At 41.9% G+C, this 23,274-nt stretch overlaps 1 protein-coding gene across 8 annotated transcripts in view; it reads left to right on the top strand.

The window, feature by feature from the left end:
* Window positions 1–23,274, top strand: part of adgrb1a (adhesion G protein-coupled receptor B1a) — a 658,584-nt gene that overhangs the window by 575,758 nt on the left and 59,552 nt on the right. For 6 of the 8 annotated variants that reach the window (XM_085992449.1, XM_085992450.1, XM_085992451.1 and 3 more), the window contains 3 exons: window positions 3,336–3,402; window positions 3,531–3,616; window positions 10,221–10,319. In XM_085992449.1, coding sequence (XP_085848575.1) covers window positions 3,336–3,402; window positions 3,531–3,616; window positions 10,221–10,319 — 252 coding nt within the window. The remainder of the gene's footprint in view (window positions 1–3,335; window positions 3,403–3,530; window positions 3,617–10,220; window positions 10,320–23,274) is intronic. The other 2 variants (XM_085992453.1, XM_085992455.1) reach the window with 1 other exon arrangement.

Raw genomic sequence — 23,274 nt, forward strand, 5'->3', positions numbered from 1 at the left:
AAATTGCAGAAAGCCTCAACTGCCTGTTAACAACCTGTTAGCAAGCAGTTAAGTGCCTATAATCCTCTTCCCGCCACTAGGTGTTGGGTCCCTGCGCAAATCGGGGACCCAACACCTGGGAAGATTGTCTGGAGGCGGGTTGACAGCTGACCCACTGTCAATCTTTGCAATTTTGGCAGCGGACCCGCCCCCTGAGCGCCGACAAAATTCTCCCCATTATGTCTACTGCATTACCCTTATCTTCCCTTTTTGTTACTTCTTGAAAGAATTCAGTAAGTTTGGTCAAGCATGACCTTCCCTTTTGGAATCCGTACTGACTACTCTTTATTATATTTTCTGTTTCTAGATGTTTTTCTATTACATCTTTGAGTAAGGATTCCATTATGTTTCCTAACACCACCATCAATCTAATTGGTGTATAGTTCCTTGGACTTGTTCTATCTCCCTTTTTATATATAGGAATCACATTAGCTGTCCGTCAGTCCTCTGGCACTATTCTTTTCTAATGAATTTTTATATATATGTAATAATGCCTTGACTATCTCTTCTCTAACTTATTTTAATATGCCCGAATGCAATTCTTCTCTAAGTTTGATTAGTTTTTCAATTATCTCTCCCTTTGCTAATTAAATGTCTTTATAGTTTTTTTGATCGCTCTTCATGTCCACCATGGTACATACCGAGGCAAAGTAATATTTCTGCCATTTCGTTGTTATTATCTGTGAGTTTTTCTGGTGTATCAGAATCATTGGCCGGAATTCTCACAGGAAAGAATGTGTGGGTTGGAGGCGTGGGGGGAAGTGAAAGTTGTAAAGATCTAAATCCCGACCCCAACCTGCCTCCAACCCGCCCATTTTCACCTTTTATCCGGCGGGACGGGAGGCGGGCAGCCAACCCGCTGCCAGAAGGCGGGCAGCCAACCCGCTGCCAGGAGGCGGGCAGCCAACCCGCTGCCAGGAGGCGGGTTGACAATTTAAATATGATATTGAGGCCTAAAGCCTCAACTTCAACTTTGCAGATTTTACTGCAGGCGGCCGGGGATCCCGGGACTTGAACTTTCGGGTTTCCTGCCGTCTCCCGGGTCCGTCCCCCCCCCCCTCGCTCCGTGCGGATGGGAAACGGGAAATCCAGCCCATAGAATCAAAGAAATTTACAGCACAGGAGTGGACCATTCGGCCCATCGTTTCTGCGCCGGTTGAAAAAAAGCTATCCAGCCTAATCCCACTTTCCAGCTCTTGTTCCGTAGCTCTGTAGGTTATGGCACTTCAAGTGCATATCCAAGTACTTTTTAAATGCGATGAGGTTTTCTGCCTCTACCACCCTTTCAGGCAGTGAGTTCCAGACCCCCTCCACCCTCTGGGTGAAAAAAGTTCTCCTCAACTCCCCTCTAATCCCTCCACCAATTACTTTAAAGCTATGCCCCCTGGTTATTGACCTCTCTGCTAAGGGAAATAGATCCTTCCTATCCACTCTATCTAAGGCCCTCATAATTTTATACACCTCAATTAAGTCTCCCCTCAGCCTCCTCTGTTGCAAAGAAAACAACTCCAGCCTATCCAATCTTACCTCATAGCTGCAATTCTCCAGTCCTGGCAACATCCTCGTAAATCTCCTCTGTACCCTCTCTAGTGTAAGCACATTTTTCCTGTAATGTGGTGACCAGAACTGTACGCAGTACTCTAGCTGTGGCCGAACTAGTTGTTTTATACAGTTCTAATTATTATTTTACAGCTATCTTCAGTTACCTAGACCAAAATCCTTCTTAAATTGGTTACATTGTTCGTCATTATTTGTCCGGCCTCCAATTTTGATATATTCTTCAAACTTGGGAGATGTTTATTGCTGTCCCTATTCTGATTTTTCTTTTGTTATTTATGTGTCTGTAGAATATTTATTTTATATTCCTTGATACTGTAATTTAATTGCGTAGTTCCTCTTTGCCTTGCTAATTGTTTTTTGACTTCTTTCCTAACCTTTTCGTGTTCCCTTTTGTCATCCTCTCCTTTGTTGTCAATGTACTTAGTGTATGCTTTTTCTTTATTCATCCATGGTGTGTCATTACTGGCTAGTTTGTTCTTGTTTTTTAGTGTGGCATATTTCTCCTGGACTTAATCACCATTTAAAATGTTACCCACTGCTGTTCTATTTCTTTGTTTGTCTGTAAATGTTTCCGGTTTATTTTCCCTAGTTTCATTCTCATCCCCTTAAAATCAGCTTTATTAGCAACCCATCGGGCTTTCATGCACTTATGCTTTTTTTGCCTTTGGTACAAGTGAAGGAATATTGGGTGTACATACAGCTTAAATTACATGCCCATCTAACTACTTGTTTTCAGGTGCTATGGACTTACAAATCGAGTTGTTCTTCAGTTGTCAGGTTTTGGGAGCTGTGTTAACGTTATTCGAAACTGTTGGTCGGCTTTTGCTAATTTTCTACCTTGGCATGTATTTATTTTTATTCTGTGCAGTGTTATTGGTTAGACAACTTTGATTTACACCTGCAGAAATTGCCTGTGTTTTATTGCTATCTGTAAAGGGTTGTCACTGTTTGCTGAGTTCAAAATTGGACAGGGGTTATAAAAACATAACAAATAAGAGCAGGAGTAGGCCATTTGACCCCTCGAGCCTGCTCCGGCATTCAATAAGTTCATGGCTGATCTTCTACCTCATCTCCACTTTCCTGCAATATCCCCATACCCCTTGATTCCCTTAATATCCAAAAATCTATCGATCTCTGTCTTGAATATACTCAATGATTGAGCCTCCACAGCCCCCTGGGATAGAGAATTCCAAAGATTTCACCACCCTCTGAGTGAAGAAATTTCTCTTCATCTCAGTCCTAAATGGCCGACCCCTTATTCTGAGACTGTGACCCCTGGTTCTAGATTCCCCAGCCAGGGGAAACATCCTCCCTGCATCTACCCTGTCAAGCCCTGTAAGAATTTTGTATGTTTCAATGAGATCACCTCTCATTCTTCTAAACTCTGGAGAATGTCGGTCTAGTCGACTCAATCTCTCCTGGTTCAGATAGCCAGAAGGTGGGAATTTGGCTCGAGAGGTGATGTTTGCTTTGCTGTTGAAGAAAATTAATTGGAAACCTTAATAATGAATACCTCCACATCATGAGGCACTGAAGTAAGTGGGGATTAAAAAAAAAATTCTGTTTAAAGAAACACACATTTAATGTCCACTTTACATTTAAGAAATTTCTGGACACCCCACTCAAAGACTAGGCTGCCTAGTCATAAAGCAGACACGTGACAACCCTATATTTTTCAGAACCTAGCATATTCTACATCTAACCTGATACCCTTGTATTGTTTTCTTTCCTTGCAGTTGCTGGCTTTCCTTGGAAGGTGGTCTTCTCTACGCCTTTGTGGGACCTGCGGCTGTTGTTGTTTTGGTATCACGTTTCCAGTCTCATTTCATTTACCATTGATTGCAATCTCAGTAGTAAAGTAATGAGAGAAAAAGTTATATTTTGGAGCCTTTAATAAGATATTTTATATTTATACATTTTTATTTCAACAGGTGAACATGGTTATTGGCATTCTGGTATTTAACAAACTTGTATCCAAAGATGGAATAACAGATAAGAAACTGAAGGAACGGGCAGGGTATGATCATAAATACATCATCTAGCATTTTATTATCTTTGAAAGATACTCACCATATTTCCTTGTTTTAAAAACAAGCAATATTTTCTATTATTCCGGAAACAACGTTAAATAACCCGGTAGCTGCTAGCTAATAGTAACCTTGAAGTGTTAATGGGGATTTCATTATATTCAGCTTTCATCAAACCATTGACGTAGTATAATGTTCACCACATATTTTCCACTATGTTTAATTGTCTTTATGATTGGGTCACAGTTCTCTGGTGTGTTTGAGGGGATATTTGAATTTAAAGAAACAGCATCCTTTTTGTTGACCAACAATGCATTGCCTTGCTTAGCTAATAGGCTGTGCAAACTCCTATCGTCTGAATGTTCTGGACTAGCCATACAAGGTTGCTAGACAGAAATAAAAATGAAGGTGTACAGATCCTTTAAGCTCAAATTCAAAATTGAGTCTCAAAATTTAATATACGTTGATGCTCACAGCACATAATTGGGCTATCTGAACAATTTACTTGAATATTGATGCTTATTAGTAACATTTTAATGAAGTATCAGTACAATTTATTTTACTCCTCTCCCAAAGGCTGTGACGTGTGCTGGTGTACAGTTCCATATACACTGGCCATCTTTCAATATTACATCTCATGTCTTGGCCTCTTACAGTGCTTATTGCGAAGATGTTTGATAATGTGGAGCATTATAGGCAAGTCTGATTCTGGCCTCCCCCTGACAGCTATTCAGGCACACAGTCTAGCAGGGATCTGGACAGTGATCAGGACAAGATACAGGGCTGGTGTTTTGCCCATGGGGGCTGTTGCAAATCTGACACAGTCACGACTACCCTATCGTAGATTAGCTAATTCAAGCTAGACCAGGATTATACCTACTCTGTGACTCAGTTCCAAACTGAGCAGTGTATTTACTGACTGAGCAATCAGAATATCAAAATATTTATCTTTTTAAAAATTGCATTTATATTTTTGTGTATTTTAAAGCTAGGATTTTTCATTAAAATTAATTTCAGTAACTTTAGCAAATATATATTGTAACTCTTTTACAATTTCAGAAAAAGGATTGAGTCTGTTTCACAGTAGTAAGATGTCCGTATTGTGACTTAACCATTGATGAGACACTACAGCATGTGCCTGGCCTCCTGATCTCTTTACGTGATCTCCATGGTGATAGCAGAACAGTATTAAGTAATTGTTAACTATTAATGTTCATTCATTCAGGCTGTAGAAAACAAAATTAGTTCTTACAAAATGTGAATGCCATTTGTGGTGAGAGTTGAGGACTTCAGATAGCCAAGCCTTGCATTTGAATCCAAGGTCTTTACAGTAAAAGATCTGGCTTCCTCCATAGCAACAGTAGACACACTCTATTGCTTAGCAACTTACTTTCTCACAGTCGGCAGAAACAAAATGGAGACTAGCCGAGAGAACAAAAAAGATTTATCAGTAAAATATTGTTTGTTATTAGGAAGAGTGGAACAGTGACGCAAACAAAGATTTATACGTTTTAGCGAGGAGATTGGTGCCAGGAGACTCCGAAGCAGCGGCAGTAAATGAGTTATAAAAATTTATAACACCAGCTCGATGGATTTCTGCCAAGATTGAGAATGTAGTCCCCCAGCTCCTTCACATTTTTTGCCTGACTTCTTCAATGCCTTCTGTGGTTCCTTGCTGTCTTATATTTATGGGGAATCTTGACACTGCGATTACCCAACCAGTGCTATGAAGTTGTATAATGGCGTTGTGAATGCATATTAAGAGAAGACTGCACAAAGGATTTTTCAATTAGCTTAGCTCCTGGAACACCCAGTCTGCTCTGAAAATTCAACGTCAGCAGTCATGTTGACTGTCACTAGAAATGTTTTTTGCATTCAACAATATTCGCGGAAAAAGTTCCTTTCCAGATCGATCGATGCTGGTGCTAGGAATGGACCACAAAAGCCCTGAAAATCCCAGGGCAAAGTAATAGGGGCGACCAGGGTGCCACCCCTTTTTTCTGACCTGTGTGCCTGGAGAAATGGGCGTTGTTAGGGGCAGGGATTTGGGAAAATAAGCTGTAGTGTGTGGTGTGGTGGGAGGGGGGGGAACCCAGATGCAAACTCATATCCCAGTGCAGCATGTTGTTGCTCCATTGTGCTGTGCCACTATAAAATGTTTTAGCTTAAGTTTTAAATTAAGATTCAGATTTTACAACAGCTAATTTGCAGTGGCAGACATGCAAGTCAGGGTGATTATTGACTGTTTTATTGTTCACTTCGGGGCCATTTTAAGTCCCGGGCCTCATTTAAATGCTGCAGCGCTCTCTCCTACCCAAAAGCGGCGGAGGTGACATCAGGGTTGTTCCGTGAGGTGCCAGACCTGGGTGGGGGTGGGGTGGGGGGGAGAGGCAAGGCCAGAGCTGGGGAGGCCAAAGGCCTCCTTGCAGGGCCTGGGGGCAGCACTGCTGCTCCTCCTGGCCCACAAGGAATCCTTGGAAAATTAAAATTTGTAGACTTACCTTGTGCTCTTCTGGCCATTCCGCTGTCTCCCACCAGGTTTTGCTGTTGGGTTTGGCGCTCTGTGGCCCTCTTGGGATTTTTAAAAATTTTAAATGGGATTGCGGCGTCAATGACGTCATAGGGCCACGACCTTTGAATGTAAAGTAGGACCCTGACCCTAGGTCAGTTAAGACGGTGGAGGGGCCGGAACGCATTGGCAATGTGATGCGACCCCCCTCACCATCTTAACGCCCCTGCCCACACTGGGCGGGCAAGGTTAAAATTGATCTTGAACTTTCCTGACTGGGAGACTGCCTGATCACTATACGTGTTACTCTCAGATTGTCTGTTGGGTATTGCTGTCGGTGCGTCATTCTACTCTTTCCGTTTGTTTTCTATCTTTGTCCCTCTCAGCACCTCTCACATCTCGCCAGAGAGTGGCATTCAAATCTGTGCTTATTAGGGTGTAGTGCAGATCATTTTTGCACTGTTCCACTCTCCAACACCCCGATGGGCTGCAGTGCCAACTTGATCTTCTGGGTTCTCAAGTCTGAAAGTGAGGTTTCTTAGTCCAGCAGGGGAGTTATCCCCGGTGTCATGGCAAATATTTATCCCTCAACCAACATAACAAAAACAGATTATGTGGTCATTATCACATTGCTGTTAGTGGGACCTTGATGTGCGCAAATTGGCTGCCGCGTTTCCTACATTACAACAGTAACTCCACTTCAAAAGTCCTTCATTAGCTGTAAAGCGCTTTGAGACATCCAGTGGTCGTGAAAGGTGCTATATAAATGCAAGTCTTTCTTTATCAAGAGCTATAGAGAAATCAAGATTGAATTTATGAATTGTCACCTCTGAAACCCTTCAGTATTTCATGCAGATAGTTATTATAATGATAATAAAAATACATTTGGAAAGTAAATCCATTTCACCCATTAAAAAGAGATTCTGTTATATTGTATCTTTTGTCACAGTTAAATTTTATTTGAGGTGAATTCAAACTGCTGAAATCGGTCATATTTATGGATCAATACAGATTTTGCAAAATCAAATTTTGAAGCATCTGCTAGCAGCATTGGGACTGAACTTTAGCAGAGCCTGCACAAGGGAGTGCATGTGGGAATACAGCCTGCTTCCTCCACAAGACTGAGGAATGTACTGAAAGTCTCTGTTCAATCAAGTGCAATCAGTTTGGGTGGCCCTAGTGGATGGCATTGTATGGCTCAGAATCTGTCACTCATTGGCACTAGTTTAGCGGTCTCACTGGAGACCATTAGCAGCTGTCAAAGAGCTTCAATTAGTCTCTACATAGAATGTGAACCCAGGCCCCAGACAATGCTCTAAACCGTGGTATCACTCAACTGCACCCAAGAGAATTGGAAAGCTCTAGTTGAAAAGATTTGCATTTTTAAATTTCATGTTCTCTTCAAGTTAGACCTCATTCTTTCTGTCTTATCTTTTTCCTACAAACTACAGATTTTTAAAAGCCAAGCTTGGCAACTCCTCATTGCTACTTCTTGATTTATTACATCTTCTCGCCTACTCTTTTCAATATTTTAAAGAGTTTTTAAAGAAAAGGCCCATTCATTTAAGCAATTGGCTAGCCAGCATTTAAATTACAAATGTTTCTTTTTACAGGAAACTTTGTTATATCCGGCACCGACGGGACCGGGCTGTTGCCGATCTATCAAAACTGCCGGACATACAAAGTTAATGTTGAAGCATACGGAGGTTTTCATCTCCGTATCTGACAACAAACACTGTTGCTTAGCAACAGCTTGTAAACAGTCGGCCCGTACCTTGGAAGCATCTCTGTAGCTTAGCAACAGCTTCGGAGAGACTTTCCAGAGCCCGACTGTTGAAAACAAAGCCACAAGAAGAAAAAAAACCTAACAATACGGCTCCTAATTTCTGCCGGTAGATCGAGGTTTCCGGACATACAACCTCCGGATAAACCAAAGTGTCCTGTACCTCCTTCCCCACAAATCTCCAGCTGACATTGGTTAGTTCCATTCCATCACTCTTTCCCCATATCCCTGTAATTTTTTCTCCTTCAAGTATTTATCCAATTCCCTTTTGAAGGCTACAATTGAACGTGTAGCCACCACCCTATCAGGCAGTGCATTTCAAATCATAACCACTCGTTGCATAAAAAAGCTTTTCCTCATGTCACCTCTGGTTCTTTTGCCAATCCCCTTAAATCTGTGCCCTCTGGTTATCGATCCTTCAGCCATTAGGAACAGCTTCTCTTTATTTACTCTATCTAAACCCTTCATTCTTTTAAACAGCTCTATCAAATCTCCTCTTAGCCATCTCTGCTGTAAGAAGAACAACCAGAGCTTCTCCAGTCTATCCCACGTAACTGTAATCCCTCATCCCTGGAAACATTCTAGTAAATCTCTTCTGTACCCTCTCCAAAGCCTACACGTCCTTCCTAAAATGTGGTGCCCAAATTTGGACATAATACTCCAGCTGGGGCCGAACTAGTGTTTTATATAGGTTTAGCATTACTGCCTGGCTTTTGTAATCTGTGCCTCTATTTATAAAGCCCAGGGTCCCATATGCTTTATTAACTGCTCTGTTGACCTGTCCTACCACCTTTAAAAATTTGTGCACAAACACCCCCAGGTTTCTCTGTTCCTGCACCCCCTTTAAAATTATACCATTTAGCACGCATTGTCTCCCCTCATTCTTCCTACCAAAATGTATCATCTCACACTTTTCTGCGTTGAATTTCATCTGCCACTTGTCCATCCATTCCACCAGCTTGTCTATGTCCTCTTGAAGTCTATTACTATCTTCCTCACTGTTTACTACAATTCCAAGTTTTGTGTCATCTGCAAATTCCGAAATTGTGCCCTGTACCCACCCCCCAAGTCCAAGTCATTAAAGTATATCAAAAAACGGCAGTGGTCACAGTACTGAACCTTGGGGAACTCCACTGTATGCCTCCCTCCAGTCCAAAAAACAGCCATTCACCACAACCCTCTGTTTTCTATCCCTTAGCCAATTTTGTATCCAATAGATACTGCCCCTTTTATCCCATGGGCTTCAATTTTGCTAACAAGCCTAATAATTGGTACTTTATCAAACGCCTTCTGAAAGTTCATATACACATCAACTGCACTGCCCTCATCCACCCTCTCTGTTACCTCATCAAAAAACTCAATCAAGTTAGTCAAACACGATTTGCCGTTAACAAATCCCTGCTCGCTCTCCTTTTCTAGTCCAAGCGGCTGTTAATTTTCTCTTGGATTATTGAAAAACTGGAACTTGAACTAATTGCTCTACTTAAGAACAGTTTTATACTTATAAGGTGACCTGCGAACATCTAATGAAACCATAATGAGCATTTCTTCTGTAACTACAATCCATTTAATGATGGTTTCCTTGTGATTTTTGACTTTTTATATGTCCTATGTAATGAAGAATGTAAAATGCAGTAACATATTGGGCATCATTCAGGCCATTGAGGAATGGAAAGAATAGCAAGAATAGTGACAACTTTTTTATGCAGTGTTTATACTTTCTAGGAAGTGATGTTTGACTCCTTCAGGCAAAACAAAGTAGGGTAAGTATCGAAAAAGACTTGAACATAGAATTTGCAGCAGGTATGCATCATTTTGGTGAGGTAACGCAAGCTAAGCTATGTATATAGGAATCCAATAGTTTTAAACTATAAATGGGTTTATGCTGTGGAAAATAAAAAGGATGCTGTCTTATATTTTGTTGATTTTTAAATAAATTTAAATGGAGCGTTAACATACTTATGTGGGAATTTATTTTTAATGTATTTACATAACACATAACAAGTTACAAATTGAAAGAAAAGAAATGTCAACAGTTATATCAGAAATATCATATAAAATTGAAGATTGGGAATGGTTTTACTTCAGAACTTCGCTGCCTGCCAATGAAGCCTTGCTTCCCTTCAAGGAAATATGGGATATTGCTTGTCATTTTAATTGGATTTCTTTACTTGTGTTTTTTTTAAAAATACTGACAAAATGAACAATCTTATGAAGTTTTATTTTCTGGATGAATATTATTTGTCTCTGATTTTTGTGTTAAAGTTCAATTTTTGTTTCAGTCTTTTAATTTTAATTGCAGTCAGATGACAGTTCCCCTTTACGGTATGACGCTCAAATGTTCCAAGTGTGGAGTTATATCTTCAGCTGAAGTATCGGCTACAGTCACCAGTAACGCCATGTTAGTTCTTGTAATTTCAATACTTGTTTTTATTTTTGTCTTCCGAAGGCCATACCAACAGTTGATCGTAGGTTTACATGCATGGGTTGTTAAATTTTTAAAAATTAAAAACATTTCCTCTTGTGTGGAAAATGAAATTGCGGTTATGCTTTAACAGTAGTGTGGCTTCTGTTTTGCTGATGTCACACTTGATGGGTTTAAGTTTACCATATAGCCTAATAGCCTTGAGCTACCAAAACAAGTCACAAATCCAGTTAGCTATCTATCTATTGTCCCTCCCATTGTGGAGGCAATCACTAAATTTCTGTTCTGATCTCCTAATTGAGATTGAACCAGATGGGCTCACTACCATGCAGTGACGAAACCTTAGCTTTGCTCATAGCAGAAGTGGTTTGAAACGTACAGACGTTACAATTTTTAAAAAGTGGACACTAGTTATTTAAAAGAGAGGGGCTCTTCACAGTACTAACCCATGCAGTGCAGTGCTATCAACTCTTGTCAATCCAAATGGCATCATTGCATTGCACATTTCCAGATTATTGCATTGCATGCTTCCAAATACTATTGGATTGCTGTGCCAATAAATTTCCACTCCACACCCAGCTTACTTGCATACTGTGACTTTGTGGTAGGCTACCAGATTTGATTAGTGGGTGGCCGTACTATTGGTTACTAATTGGAAAACGAAAATAAATTCCATCGCTGGAGGCTTAGATCAGGCAGCCGCAGTTCCTATAAAACATACAACAGCAACTTGCATTTATATAGCGCCCATAATGTAGGAGAATGTCCCATGGTGCTTCACAGGAGCTAATCAGACAAAAATTGACAGCGAGCCAAATTAAATATTAGGAGTGGTGTCTAAAAGCTTAATCAGAGGTAAGTTTTAAGGAAAGTCTTAAGGGGAGAGAGATGGAAAGGTATATGAAGGGAATTCCAGAGCTTGGTGCCTAGGCAGCTGAAGTCACGGCTGCCAAAGGTGGGGCGAAGGGATTGGAGGATGCGTAAGAGACCAGAATTGGAGGAACACAGAGTTCTTGGAGGATTGCAGGGCTAGTGGAGGTTACACAGATGGGGAGGGGCAAGGTTATGGAGAGATTTAACATGAGGCTGAGAATTTTTAATTCACGGCGTTGGTGAGCTGGGAGTCATTGTAGGTCAACGAACACTGGGATGATGGATCAGGGACTTGGTGGGTGTTAGGGTATGGGCAGAAGAGTTTTGGATGAGCTCAAGTTTCTGGAGGGTGGAAGATGAGATGACAGTCAGGAGAGCGTTGGAATAGTCGAGTCTGGAGGTAACAGAAGCATGGATGAGGGTTTCAGCAGAAGATGGGCTCGGGAGGAGCGGAGATGGGTGATATTACAGAGGTGGAAATCATCAGACTTTGTGATGGAGAGGATATGGTTCGGAAGCTCAGCTAGGGTCAAATAGGACGGTGAGGTTGTGAACAGTCTGATTCAGCCTGAGACAGTGGCCGGGAAGGGCGAATGATTCAGTCGCAAGGGAACGGAGTTTGTGGCGCGGGCCAAAAACAATGGCTTCGGCCTTGCAAATGTTTAATTGAAAGAAACTGCAGCTGTCCAGGACTGAATGTTGGACAAGCAGACTGACAACACAGAGGCAGTGGAGTCATCGATAGAAGTGGGGTTGATGTAGAGCTTGGTGTTGACAGCGTGTATGTGGAACTTGAGTTATTTTTTCGGACGACGTTGCCGAGGGGCAGCATACATTTGCCAAGGGGCACTAACATCTTGACACAACATGCAATCGGTCGTTCACACTGCTGCAGGATCTTGGAATGTTTAACCTCAATGTATTAAAAAGACTATGTTGCAATTCTCAATCATTTTTCTCGTGTGGAATTGAGAATATTTGCAATTATGATCGTACACCTTTTGAAATTTCATTTTCTCTCCACACTATTGTGGCTAGAGTTGTATTCAAATAATTGTGATCCATGAGACCCACCTCCTGCTCCCTCGACCCTATTCCCACCAAACTGCTGACCACCCAACTTCCTTTTCTGGCTCCCATCTCCCATGTTAGCTGTTACTAACGGTTCTCTCTCCTCAGGTACTGTCCCCCTCTCCCTCAAATCTGCCGTCATCACCCCTCTCCTCAAAAAACCAACCCTTGATCCCGCCGTCCTTGCAAACTACCGCCCCACCTCCAACCTCCCTTTCCTCTCCAAAGTCCTTGAATGTGTTGCCGCCTCCCAAATCCATGCCCATCTTTCCCGCAATTCCATGTTTGAATCGCTTCAATCAGGTTTCTGCCCTTGCCACAGTACCGAAACGGCTCTCATCAAAGTCACAAATGACATCCTTTGTGACTGTGACAAAGGTAAACTATCCCTCCTCGTCCTTCTTGACTTGCCTGCAGCCTTTGACATGGTTGACCACTCCATCCTTTCCAACACCTCTCCACCGTCGTTCAGCTGGGTGGGACTGCACTCGCCTGGTTCCATTCTTATCTATCTAATCGTAGCCAGAGACTCACCTGCAACGGCTTCTCTTCCCGCTCCCGCATTGTTACCTCTGGTGTCCCCTAAGGATCTATCCTTGGCCCCCTCCTATTTCTCATCTACATGTTGCCCTTTGGCGACATCATCCGAAAACACAGCGTCAGTTTCCACATATACGCTGACAACACCCAGCTCCACCTCACCACCTCTTCTCTCGACCCCTCCACGGACTCTAAATTGTCAGACTGCTTGTCCGACATCCACTTCTGGATGAGCAAAAATTTTCTCCAATTAAATATTGGGAAGACTGAAGCCATTGTTTTCGGTCCCCACCACAAACTCCGTTCCCTAGCCACTGACGCCATCCCTCTCCCTAACATCTGTCTGAGGCTGAACCACACTGTTGGCAACCGTGGTGTCGTATTTGACCCTGAAATGAGCTTACGACCACAAATCCGCAGCATAACAAAGACTGCCTATTTCCACCCCCGTAACATCGCCCGTCTCCACCCTTGCCTCAGCTCATCCACTGCTGAAACCCTCATCCATGCCTTTGTTACCTCTAGACTTGACTATTCCAATGCATTCCTGGCTGGCCTCCCACATTCTACCCTACGTAAACTTGAGGTCATCCAAAACTCAGCTGCCTGTGTCCTAACTCGCACCAAGTCCTGTTCGCCCATCTCCCCCGTGCTCGCTGACCTACATTGGCTCCCGGTTAAGCAGCGCCTCGATTTAAAAATTATCATCCTTGTTTTCAGATCCCTCCATGGCCTCGCGCCCCCCCCCCCCCCAATCTCTGTAATCTCCTTCAGTTCCACAACCCCCCGAGATATCTGCGCTCCTCTAATTGTGCCCTCTTGAGCATCCCTGAGTATAATCGCTCAACCATTGGTGGCTGTGCCTTCTGTTGCCTAGGCCCTAAGCGCTGGAATTCCCTGCCTAAAGCTCTCCGCCTCGCTACCTCCTTTAAGACGCTCCTTAAACCGTACCTCTTTGACCAAGCTTTTGGTCACCTGCCCTAATTTATCTTTGTGGCTCGGTGTCAGATTTTTTTGTCTTACAATACTCCTGTGCAGCGCCTTGGGACGTTTTGCTATGTTAAATGCGCTATATAAATACAAGTTGTTGTTGTAACAATGTTCAGAATTCAACAGTACTGTTGCCAAATACCACCAATACTTTCAGTATGTTAACATTTCTGGCACTACTTTGCTCCATGTAGAAGCCTAAAATTTTCTGCATTCATTCTCTTCAAAAAAAAAAAAAAATCCAATTACAGTTATAAAATGTATGCCCCCCTTAAACTCCTTCCCTCAAAACATGCCTTTTCAAATAAAAGGAAACGACTCTTGGAGGAAATTGGCAAGAGCAAACGAAAGAGTGTCATTGATATTTTTGATATTGATGAGCCGTTTTGGGTAGGAGTGCATGAGCCAGTTGAGTAGCAAGAAACCGTTAAGCAGTGAGATTAAATGTACAATGTCAGTTGGCAGAAGATTGTTATGCCGGTATGGAGGATGAACCAATAAGAAAATAAAGGAATGCGGAGGAATAGATTTTAGTCCGATGAAACTAGGCTCAGCTATTTTATTTGCTTGTTTGGCAGTCTTCACACAACATGCAGCTTGGTTATTCACATTATCAATGGCAATGCTTGTTGTCACTGCCGTCTTCAGTTCCAAAGGATGAGTGGAGTCTTGGGGTTGATTTTAACTGTTGGGTGGCCGAGCAACTGAGGCTTTTTCTTTGAGGTGACTCAGCAATCTAGTATAGGACTTGACATGAATCAGTCATTCATGAAAGAAAGACTTATGAAATAATACTGAGCGGCCTGCGGGTGGCGCTGTCCAGGGAGAATATAAATACTCGGGCACAGGCCCAGCTTGCGCAGGACATTCTTAACAGGAACTAGTGAAGGACACAACTAGACCTCCATGTTGTAAAACAGTTGATTAAAGCTTTGTTTAACACTTAGACCAAGTGCCTAGTAGTTTTCTTACATCAGGACTTATCCAGGCTGCTCCTGCTATCACACTGCTTACCAGAGTCACTTGTTGGCTGTCGAGATATATTTTTAAAAAAGGGGAAAAAAAACGGCACTGCTGAGTGAGGGGTACATGTGCTCTACAATATTTAACAAGAGGCCCAGAATATATATGATGCGTATCGCCCCTACTTACTGTGGAGGAGACCATTTAGTTGTAACTAAAAAAAAATAGCTTTAAAGCTTCAAAGTAACGCCGGCTGCTTTTACCACGTAAAAGTAAATTGTTTTAAAGCAAACAATCTCCCAATTGTAAATAGGAGTCAGTGGAAAGATCTAGATATGTGAACGTTGAACTGTCATAGCATATCTTCTAATATAAGAAGGGTTGACGTAGGTTACAGTGAAACTTTTTATGCATGTTTTAACTTGTAACAAAAAAAACTTTTATTTCCAGTTTTATTTTGCACCTTTAAAAATGACATATAAAACTATTAATTCTGTTAGTGTGGACTAATCCTCTATGATCACTCATTGGCCTCTGGAATTCTGTCACTTCCACTTTCCTATGTAGTGTTTCTGGAGTTGATTAAAAAGGACTGTAACATTTCGCTATAAATCACCTCCGTAGGCCCTAACCTCTATATGCACAGAAAATCTAAATGTAGACTCGGAACAAACAGCCTGCAGCATAAACCTATATTTGTTTATGTCTCTGCCATTTTCCTTTTAAAGGGCAGCTAATAAACCTTTGCAGCAGGTTGGCACTCTGTGAATGGAGAAGGAAGACTACGTGTATCTGTCCAGTTCAACAGAGACTTCATGACAAGTATTCCTTTCCCCCCCACTGTCTCAGATCTCCCCAAAGGGACTGCAGGCTGCTTTGATGTGGGATCTATACATACACCTTAAAAAATGGACAGCACCTGTGGGGTTCTGCAACTTTACATAGGACCTTTGCAACAATAATTGAGTCCAATGCTAGAGACCATAGTAGGCTTGCCTTCCATGGTAATGGGCCTGCATCTGTCTGATTACATTGAATGTTAATAAATAGAGCATGATGCATGTTGTTAGAGCTGATGCCAAGTATGTGCTGGGCTCCGAACTAAAGTCTGTTGAAATGGAAAGAGACCTGGATGAGTCTCTAAAGGTCCATGGCCAGTGTCAGTAGCTATAGTGAAAGCAAATAGGGTATTAGGATGTAAAGCTAGGATGATACAGTACAAAACCAAGAGCACTATAGTCCCTACACAAGACCTTGTTTAGGCCCTATCTAGAATACTGCTTCCTGTTCTGATCCCTTCACATTGAGGCCCTAGAACTGGTTCAGAGTCGGGCCACTAGATCAATACCTAGTTTAGAATCCCTAATCTATCACAATAAGTTTTTAGATTAGGGAGTTGGGCCTCTTTAATACTGAAAAGCATATCATGTTAGTTAAGGGTTTCTAGACTAGGTATTCAACTTTGGAAGAGGTTGCTGGCTTGTGCAGTGGATTTAGATGCACTCCAAACATTCAAAAGGGAACTGGACAAGTTTCTGCAGCAGGCTGATATCACTATATACAGAAGGTAACATGATGTACCCCATCGCCATTCTTACTCTGGAACTTGGTTCTGATTGCTTTCGGGGGTTGGCGAGGATTTTCCCAGAATTATTTTTCCCCACATTGGCCTAGGAGATTTCTTTTTGCCTCTAACAAGACATTACATGGCTGATAGTAGGTGCAGCATATTGGGGTGGGGTTATGTTGCTTAGCTGCAACTTGGCTGAATGGGACAGGCTCAATGGAATCCGGTCTTTTTTTTGGTCTGTCTTTTCATGTTAGTTGAACCTTGATTCGCAGTAACTTAAGTCTGCTGGCAGTGTCAGTCAATGGACAGTCAATTCAATAGAGCACCATAGCAAAGTTTGGGTGGGGGTGGGCGGGAGCATCCAGGCTGTACAGCCACAATTATCTGCAGCATGCTCGCTCCTGTTTTTCCTGGCGTTGACAGAATTGGTGGTTGGGTACTAGGTGGTGCAGTTATTGTTCTTTAAGAGTGATGGAATTAAAGACATCTATCTCTGCTAGCTGTAAACAGCTCAACATGAAACTTTTTCAGGTAGTCGCAATTCTAGTTCCACAACACACACATACCACCAACAAGGCAACATCCATCAACATTTTAGGTGGGACATTCCAGATGATAACAACTCTTTTTCTCTGCATCGCACCTCTGGTTCTTTTGCCAATTATGTTAAATCTGTGTCCTCTGGGTACCGACCCTCCTGCCAGTGGAAACAGTTTTTCCTTCTCTACTCTGTCAAAACCTTCATAATTTTGAACACCTCTATTAAATCTCCCCATAACCTGCTCTGCCCTAAGGAGAACAATCCCAGCTTCTCTAGTCTCTCCACATAACTAAAGTCCCTCATCCCTGGTTCCATTCTAGTAAATCTTCTCTGCACCCTCTCCAAAGCCTTGACATCCATCCAAAAGTGTGGTGCCCAGAATTGGACACACTACACTGGCTGAGGCCTAACCAGTTCTGTTGAGGTTACGGTATATTTCCCGGTAGCGTTTGATGTTGACAAGGGGTGCATATTCCCCAGTACTGACATCTTGTCAATTTGATCAGTACTAAATATAGGAGGTGAAGGGTGAAACTGGTGTTGGGTGAAATACAAGAACTGATTTTCCAAGATGGGACTTGTTCAAATAAGTAAGAGTTGTTTCTGTATGAGTTGCACCTGATAGGGTAGATCCTGACCCTGCGATGTGTAAAACAGGTGATGGCGAATCGGCAGCCTGTTTTATATCTCTCCCGATTTTTATTGTGCTAGGTCCACCTAAAAGAAGACCCTGACCAATTTAACAGAGGCCTGAACGCCCATGCAGTTCAGGCGCAGGCCTCTGCCCTGCTAAATTGGTTATCGTTGTGCCCATTTTATGCTCCACAATGAGTGCAGCGATAATGAATTTAGACCCAGATCTCCATTTTGTAATATATTGTTGTAATCTGATAGTCGTTAGGAAGCAAAATGCTCAGTTGACATAATTTGTTTATTACAACTGAAAGATCCATAGGTAGGGCACTTCCCACATATAGAAAATACAATTACGCTGAATTTCTGCACGAATTGTCCAGATTTCCTGCCGCCCAGAGAAGTGGCTGAAAGAAGCTGTTCATGTGGTTTTCCCGAGGTTTCTGCCAATCTCCAGCTGAAGTCATGGCAGGCGATCTGGACAATCCCTGTGGGTTAGGGCCATTTTTCACAAGTTCCTAGTAAAATTTCCTCTTTAAACAAACACATATATATGCCAAATTATTTGCATTACTAGAAATGTAATCACTTTTTGCACATGGCCCCATTTACACCATTTCCTAAATTGGGCTTCATATCACATCTGATATATTGTTCCGTGTCGCTATTCAGTGTCATCATCAGAGTTATCTGACAGTCGAGTTGCTTGCTTGAATGGATTCTGACAGAGCTTTCCTTCCATGTAGATACAAGGATCTGTGCACAGAAACTCATTAATTTTGCAGCTACGTGACCCCTGAGCACATTGTGAAGCTGAGCACTTGCAAGTCACAAATTGAGGAGCAGGAGTCGTCCTTGTACGAAGAGGCTTAAATTAACCTTATCAAAATCGTAGCTTTCTCCAGTTGGGGGAGATATGTTGGGAAGGGCTGCCTTCCCCCAAAAAATGTTTCTGAATGTGCAAGAGATCACATCATGCTTTGTCAATATCTGATAAGGTTATTGCATAATACAGAAAGATATCTAGGGCCTTGATACTTTTTTGAGTTATGTGCAATAGTACATCACTCTCTAACCCTAGTTCAACAAAAGCAGGCTCATCAATATGTGTGCACATTTTTAACTGTTTCCAATCTTGCATGTAATGGTTGAACAAGATTTAATCCATATCAGTCACTGCCAAAATAGATTAGTCTAAGTGATTTGCCAGTGGTAAAGCATCTGGCCTCGAATCTGCTCCCTTAAATCTGCGAAGAAGTCGTGTTCTGGCCAGGTAGGATGGAATTTACATCCGTCAAATGGGGGTGTGGGCAAAAAATGGCTCAATGCAGCAAGTGTTGATCTGACAGTTCAGCCCAGAGTAAGTCAATCTCGCTGAGAACAATGCATTCTCATTTCCACAAAGGATTAAATGACCAAAATGTTGCATTACAACTTCTTATGAACTCCTCTTTGTGGTAGTGAAGCAGACTAAATCTTGGTTCTTAAACATTTTGTGACCCACACCGCACTTTGCTTTTCCACAAGTGATTTTCTTTACCTAGCCATAACTTGGCCCCTGAATTACAACTAATCTTAACTTTTATAAGTCCATTATTTAATTGTCCCCCTTTTCCATTTAAGCATTTTTATCCCCACAATAAAGCATAAGTGTAACGACCACATCAGACCACGACATGTGGTTTCAGCTGTGAAATCACAGTCTGGATATAAACTATCTAGACGCAAGAGTTCCACTTACTTGAAGCAAAATTCTTTATAAACGTGTTTAAATTTGACTCCGAGTAGCCCACAGAGGAAGTCTCCCTTTTCGCCACACAAACCTCTTGAAATTACAGCAAGGGAAATATCCATCATTAGTTGAGTGATCTTTCAGATATTCACAGGAGTACCACTACTCATTTCTCTTGCAAATCACAGTTGCTGAATTCAAACATGACTACGAGAATGTCACTTTGGATCATGAATAAAGATCCGGCTGGTTCAGTATGCAGCAAATGTACAAAAAAAACCTTCCATCCTTTGTGTATCTGCCAGTGAATAGCTCAGTGAATGTTAGCTTTAATAATATATGGTTAAACGGCAGCCAAATAATTTTGATGCCTCTGGGCATACTTCACCGTTTCATGCCACTTAGTTTTAATACTGAAGCAATTTGAGATTTACAATCAACAAGTTACAAGATTTTGAAGGGAAAGCTGATCCTAATAAATTGTTTACCACGGCCAAGGGCTCCCATAGTATGAGACACAAATTAAAATCAGGAAGTTAACGGTAAGAAGGGAAGCCGGGCAGAAGTTTTTTGAACAAAGGATAATAGACTTGTGGAGCAAGCAATTGAGGAAAGCCAGTAAAATGAATAACATAAATAGGTTGAAGTGGCAACTAGATATGTTTCTGGAAAGAGATAGGATTGAGGGATATGATGAAAAGACAGATTAGTTAGGTTGATGTACATAAATAATCAGTGGTCTAATTAGACTTAATGACGCGTTCCATTTCCCATAAATTCTTATGTTGAACAGCAAAGAAACGTTGATGTTGTTTATAGGGCATATGACCTAGGCAGTCATAAGAGCCCCATGAACAAACTTTCCTTAGTTGTGCAAAACTAAAACAAGGGGACCAATTTGTCAGATGTAGGCTGCACAGACAGCTTGACAACTTTTGGTATAAATTCTTTTCTAGAAGTCCGTCAAATATAATTTGTTGCCATGCAGGTCAACGGAACATTGTCTTCATGGAAAAATGCCTGTCACAGCTTTTTTGATTGAGTAGCTGTATAATGTGTCTATATGTACACTTATCAAACTGAGTTACAGCTGGGCATGCACACAAAGACCATTACAGCTATCATTGGACTTGCTGTCATATGCAGTTACTGCATATTTTGTGATGACAGCTGAACCAGGCAGTACGTGAACAACCTTCTTCTCATTCTCTGTCAAGACTTTTGATAGTTCTTTAAGATCTTTGCAATTTGCTAGTATTAATAGATTGATATGCCAAGAAAATATAACCTACCAGTCTGGAAAATAATAGGACTTATTGATGAAGAAATCAAGAGGGTTCACGGAGAAGGCGTCAAATAGACTCGGATCAAATTCCTTTGAAAATAAAATACAATCAAACTTCATTACAACCAAGTCTGTTACTACATTCCTATAATTGGACTGCAGTGGTCCTTTCTGATCTTGTATTAACCTCCATCAAAGGGGTCAAGAACAAATCATTTAATCTTAACACCACTGCCACGAGGGAATCTGCCTTGTCCCACAGGCTGCAAATAGTGGTCCCATGTGCCTGCATTCCCAGTTTATACCAAATCTTCCAGCAGCCCTGTTTAAGGTTCTGTCAGCATGAGAGGAGTTTTTCCTCAATAAAGAGGAGCTTTACCTTTTGAAAATACCAGTGCGCTGATAATGTATGGCCCTTCCGGCATATGTAACTCTGGTGGGACCCCATTATGCCAGGTCCCGGCCTAAAGTCAGGAGTTTCCTGAGACCTTTGTTGGCGTTTAAACCTCCAAATGCTCCCTCCATGCCAAACAAGGTATAGGAGGGAGCGGACCTGAGAGCAGGGGCTTCTACACTGGGAGGTTCCATGTCGGGGCTTCTACGCTGGGAGGTTCCATGTCCCTGGCTCTCAAAGGGACCCAAGTGTAGGTCTTCAAGTCGGGCCCGCCAAGGGGACCAGGCCAGTACTGAAGAAAAAAGTTGTTATTACAAAAATAATGCCAGTGCAGCCCTTTGCAAAGGAGGCTACTTCTTGCACATTTCTGTGCTAGAAACACACCCGGCAACCACCTTTCCCTGGACTTGGCAACTTGTGCCACTATTTGCAACCTGTGGGACAAGGCAGGTTCCCTCATGGCAGTGGTGTTAAGATTAAATGATTTGTTCTTGACCCTCTTTGATGGAGGTTAATAATAGAGATCCTGGGTAAGTGCATCTTAACAGGATACAACCCTCCCCCCCCGCATTTGATTTTTGTTCCCCTGTACTTTGGCACTGCTATCGAATTTGTAATTGGCCCAGAACTTGCTGAAAAATTCATGCGCTGTTACTAATGTACAAATTGGCCAGCAACTTGTGGTGCGGTAGAGATACAAAGTGGAGTGTGAATTGCCGCAAGTTGCTGGTCGATTTGCTTTGCGAAAACAGCATCTCGCCCTTAACCTCCTTGTGATTTTCGCGATGTTGCTGCATTAATTGTCCATTAATCTTGCCACAGAAAGTTAAGTCTAGTAATTGGCAGCATAAATACCCTTTTGACGATGTAATAATTATTAATGACTACCAATCAACCTCTCTTGGCCAGATAGTGAACAATTAAAAATGTGGAGTCTCATTCCTTCAGGTAATGAATTGTTGTTGGAGATTATAAAAATGTCAAATTTAAAAAAAATACACATCTTCCTTTCTGTTTCCTGTTTCTCAATCCAGTCTTTCTTTCCCTCTCTTCATTTCTCTTTCTTTACATGACTTGAAATTGAATTGGCCGACTCTAATTCACCCTCCTTCTCAGTCCTTCCTGTGTTTATTTCTCAATCCTTTAATCTCATTGGTAAGGAGATGAACTGTTTGTCCTGTTGTTCACCAAGGTCCCAAATGCCCTGTTGCATTCTCTGCGCCATTATCAGCTCATACTTCCAGCAACCTTATGGGCAAAAAATTTAAAAACCTAAACGTGCACAAACAAGCCTAAATAACGGGGCATGCCATGAGATGCCCCGCTCCGGCAGAATCTGGGCCATTATATTCTTTGACTGTATTAGCCAACTCGGTGTTCAGTATATTAATTCTTTTACTCCAATTTTTAAACACCATAGTAGACACTTTCTAATTAACATTCAAGGACAAAGTACTTTTAATTAATACCGTGAATATTTATAGGAAATGGATGCTATTTCAGAGCTTTACCTGACAATCTTAGGGAATTAGTAGCTATTTAGCTGAACTTTCTCTTAGGCGAACAATTAGGTGGGGTAGAGTCCATGATTGGGTATTATTTAGATGGTCTCTGGAAGAAAAATAATTTGCATTTATATAGTGTCCTAACTTCAGGATGTCTCAAAGCACTTCACAGCCAATGAAATACTTTTTGATGTATATTCACTCTGATGTAGGGAAGTGTGACATGAAATTTGCACACAGCAAGATCCCATAAACTGCAGTGAGATAAATGGCCACATAATCTGTTCAGTAATGTTGATTGAGGGATAAATATTAACCTTCTTCAAAAAGTGCCATGGGATTTTTTTACATCCACCTCAGAGCGAGCAGGCAGGGCCTTGGATTAACATGTCATCCGAAAGGCAACGCCTCTAACATTGCAACACTACACTAACGTATCAGCCTAGATTACGTGCTGACACCTAAAAAGCTTAAGTACAGTCGTGGCTCAGTTGGTAGCACACTCGCCTCTGAATCAGAAGATTGTGGATTCAAGCCCCACTCCAGAGACTTGAGCACCAAATCGAGGCTGATGTTTTTAGAGTGCTGTCATTAATGAGATGCCGTCTTTCAGATGAGATGTTGCCCTCCCTGGTGGTCGTGAAAGATCCCATGGCACTATTCGAAGAAAAGCCAGGGGCGTTCTTCCCGATATCCTGGCCAATGTTTATCCCTCAACCAACTTTACTAAAAACAGAATAACAGGTCATTATCACATTGCTGTTTGTGGGACCTTGCTGTCGCATTTCCTACACTACAACCGTGACTACATTTCAATGGTATTTTATTGGCTGT

The sequence above is a fragment of the Somniosus microcephalus genome, chromosome 7 (assembly GCF_052327205.1).
Source record: "Somniosus microcephalus isolate GS21.2 chromosome 7, FLI_Smic_1.0, whole genome shotgun sequence".
Taxonomy (NCBI): domain Eukaryota; kingdom Metazoa; phylum Chordata; class Chondrichthyes; order Squaliformes; family Somniosidae; genus Somniosus; species Somniosus microcephalus.